The sequence below is a fragment of the Alexandromys fortis genome, unplaced genomic scaffold (genome assembly GCF_014885135.2).
Source record: "Alexandromys fortis isolate MF-2015 unplaced genomic scaffold, M_Fortis_MF-2015_v1.1 scaffold_173, whole genome shotgun sequence".
NCBI classification, from domain to species: Eukaryota; Metazoa; Chordata; class Mammalia; order Rodentia; family Cricetidae; genus Alexandromys; species Alexandromys fortis.
The window spans coordinates 1217780-1220464 of record NW_026068051.1 but is presented as its reverse complement, the minus strand read 5'-3'; the positions used below and the strand labels follow the sequence as shown (position 1 = coordinate 1220464).

At 42.3% G+C, this 2685-nt stretch overlaps 2 protein-coding genes across 2 annotated transcripts in view; one reads left to right on the top strand and one right to left on the bottom strand.

Annotated features, from left to right (window-relative positions):
• The window catches only part of Brip1 (BRCA1 interacting helicase 1), a 110231-nt gene that overhangs the window by 89674 nt on the left and 17872 nt on the right, over nt 1–2685 (bottom strand).
• On the top strand, nt 6–545 carry LOC126486969 (40S ribosomal protein S10-like). Its single transcript, XM_050119517.1, has one exon. It carries the CDS (start codon nt 6–8, stop codon nt 501–503), a length of 498 nt encoding a protein of 165 aa, XP_049975474.1. The 3' UTR covers nt 504–545.

The following is a 2685-nucleotide window of genomic DNA, read 5'->3' as shown; positions in this document are numbered from 1 at the left end:
CCGCGATGTTGATGCCCAAGAAGAACCGGATTGCCATCTATGAGCTCCTTTTTAAGGAAGGAGTGGTGGTTGCCAAGAAGGATGTCCATATGCCCAAACACCCCGAGCTGGCAGACAAGAACGTGCCCAACCTTCATGTCATGAAGGCCATGCAGTCTCTGAAGTCTCGAGGCTATGTGAAGGAGCAGTTTGCCTGGAGACACTTCTATTGGTACCTTACGAATGAGGGCGCCCAGTATCTCCGCGATTATCTCCACCTACCTCCGGAGATCGTGCCTGCCACCCTGCGCCGCAGCCGTCCCGAAACTGGCAGGCCTCGGCCCAAAGGACCAGAGGGTGAGCGCCCGGCAAGATTCACGAGAAGGGAGGCGGACAGAGACACCTACAGAAGGAGTGCTGTGCCCCCTGGTGCTGACAAGAAAGCTGAGGCCGGGGCTGGCTCAGCCACCGAGTTCCAGTTTAGAGGAGGCTTTGGTCGTGGACGTGGTCAGCCACCACAGTGAGCTTGAAGACTGTTGTTTGGAATAAACAGTCTTTGGAAAAGTGAAAAAAAAAAAATGTGGAAAACAGACATTGTACTTGCTCTCATAAACAACCTGCCAATGAGACAAACACGGCAGGATAAACATGCACGTGATGGTAAGCTTTCGAAAGCACTGTAAAGAAAGGATGCTGAGTGAGAAACTATGTTGAAGCTATACTTACAAAGAACTGCACGGAAATGAACTGCCTGTCGCCCCAACTCTGGAGGAATGGAACCATTCAACCCAGCCTCTCTACTCAACAGCTTTGTGAGATGTACAAGTCCCTTAAGCCTGTACCTCAGTTTTCTCTTGTAGGATTGGGGAACAATCTTTCCCCATAAGAATGAGATAACTAAGTCAAATGCTTTTGCCTTATTTTGAAACTAAGCACAAAGAAAAATTAATATAATTTGACAATAAAAATTCGCTCACAGGAATCTATATTTTCCAAGCAAATTAGCATTCCTAAACTACTTAAAAAAAGTGTCCTTTCACACAATAAACATCATCATACAAATAAGCATCACCATATATATGTAGTTACAATACAGCTAACTAGTCGTTCTAAATAAAAGTAAATTAAAATTGAGAAAATGACCCAAAAAACACTTTGAAAGAAAACTGATCATTTTCTCATGATATCCTTTTAAGCAGAAACAGAAAGACAGAGACATAGGGAAGAAGGGAAGAAAGAGAGGGGCCAAAGGTAAAGGAAAAAGAAAGGGGTGGGGGTGGGGGAAGAAGCCCCAAGGCTCCTGGGCAGCAGCTTTTGACAAAGGTCAACAGCGCACTCTGCTGGAACTAAGTCTTTCCTACACGCTGGACAAAAAGCTGCTTCTGCAACTTGCTACATTGAGTCAAATAGAATTACTATTATTAATGTATTTAATGCTATCATTTCTTTAATAAATAAACACTGGAATAAGAATAAAACGTCTGTAGTGATACCTCACTCATTATAAAGGTTTACTTAAAAACATAAACCAATTACTAAGAAAATGATTAAGAATTCTGGAACAAAGCAGTATTAGACTATTATTATATTACCCCAAACCCAATGCTTCTCTAGACAAAATTCTAATCATGCGAAGACTGATGATTCATTAGATTGCTAATATATGAATTATTATAAGAAAAGGACTCTAAAAGCAGTAATACCAGTACTCAGAAGTTAGAGGCTGGCAGAAGTTCAAGGTCATTGTTAGGTTACAGAAGAAGCTGAAGGCCAGCCTGAGATAAGTGAGACCTCCCTCAAACAAACAAAACAAAAGGACAATTAAAAAGAAAAGAATAGGGGTCGTAGAGATGGACCAGCAGTAAAAAGTATTGGATCTTCCAGAGGATCCAAGTTAGATTCCCAGCACCCACATGGCAGCTCACAGATGACTGCAATTTCGGTTTCAGGGGACCAGATGACACCCTTTTCCCACCCCTATGGGCAGTGCACACATGTGATGAACATACAAAAATGCGGACAAAACACTCATATGCATAAAAGAATTAAAAACAACAAAAGCAAACTTGGAACCATTCCCACTCGTAGGAGTTCTTTCTCACTGTTTTTTAAAATCTACATGCAGGGATGGAGATGGCTAAGACATTAAGAGCACTTGCCTATCTTCCAGAGGACCTGAGTTCAGTTCCCAGCACCCACGGGGCAGTTTACAACCATCTGTAACTCCAACTCTAGGGGATCTTACATCCTCTTCTGTATTTCACAGGTACCAGTACAAATGTGCACACACAGAGAGACACCACACACACACACACATAAAACACATCTTTAAAAATAAATCTGTTTAGTTTGCTTTAAGATAAGGTCAATCTACAGCATTCAGAAAGTGAACCAGATGTGGGTAATAAACTGTAATTTTAAAAACAAAAAGTGCTGGATGGTGGTGCACGCCTTTAATCCCAGCACTTGGGAGGCAGAGGCAGAGTTCAAGGCCAGCCTAAAAAAGTGAGTTCCAGGACAGCCAGGGCTGTTAAACAGAGAAACCCTGTCTCAAAATCAAAAACAAACAAACAGACAGCATAAAGGTATACTGTGGGACCTTGGGTATGACAATAACACAAGCATCTAGGACTGCCCAGGACAGGAATAACCGGAGGACCACCAAATAACGATGATGATGATGATGATGATGATGATGATGATGAT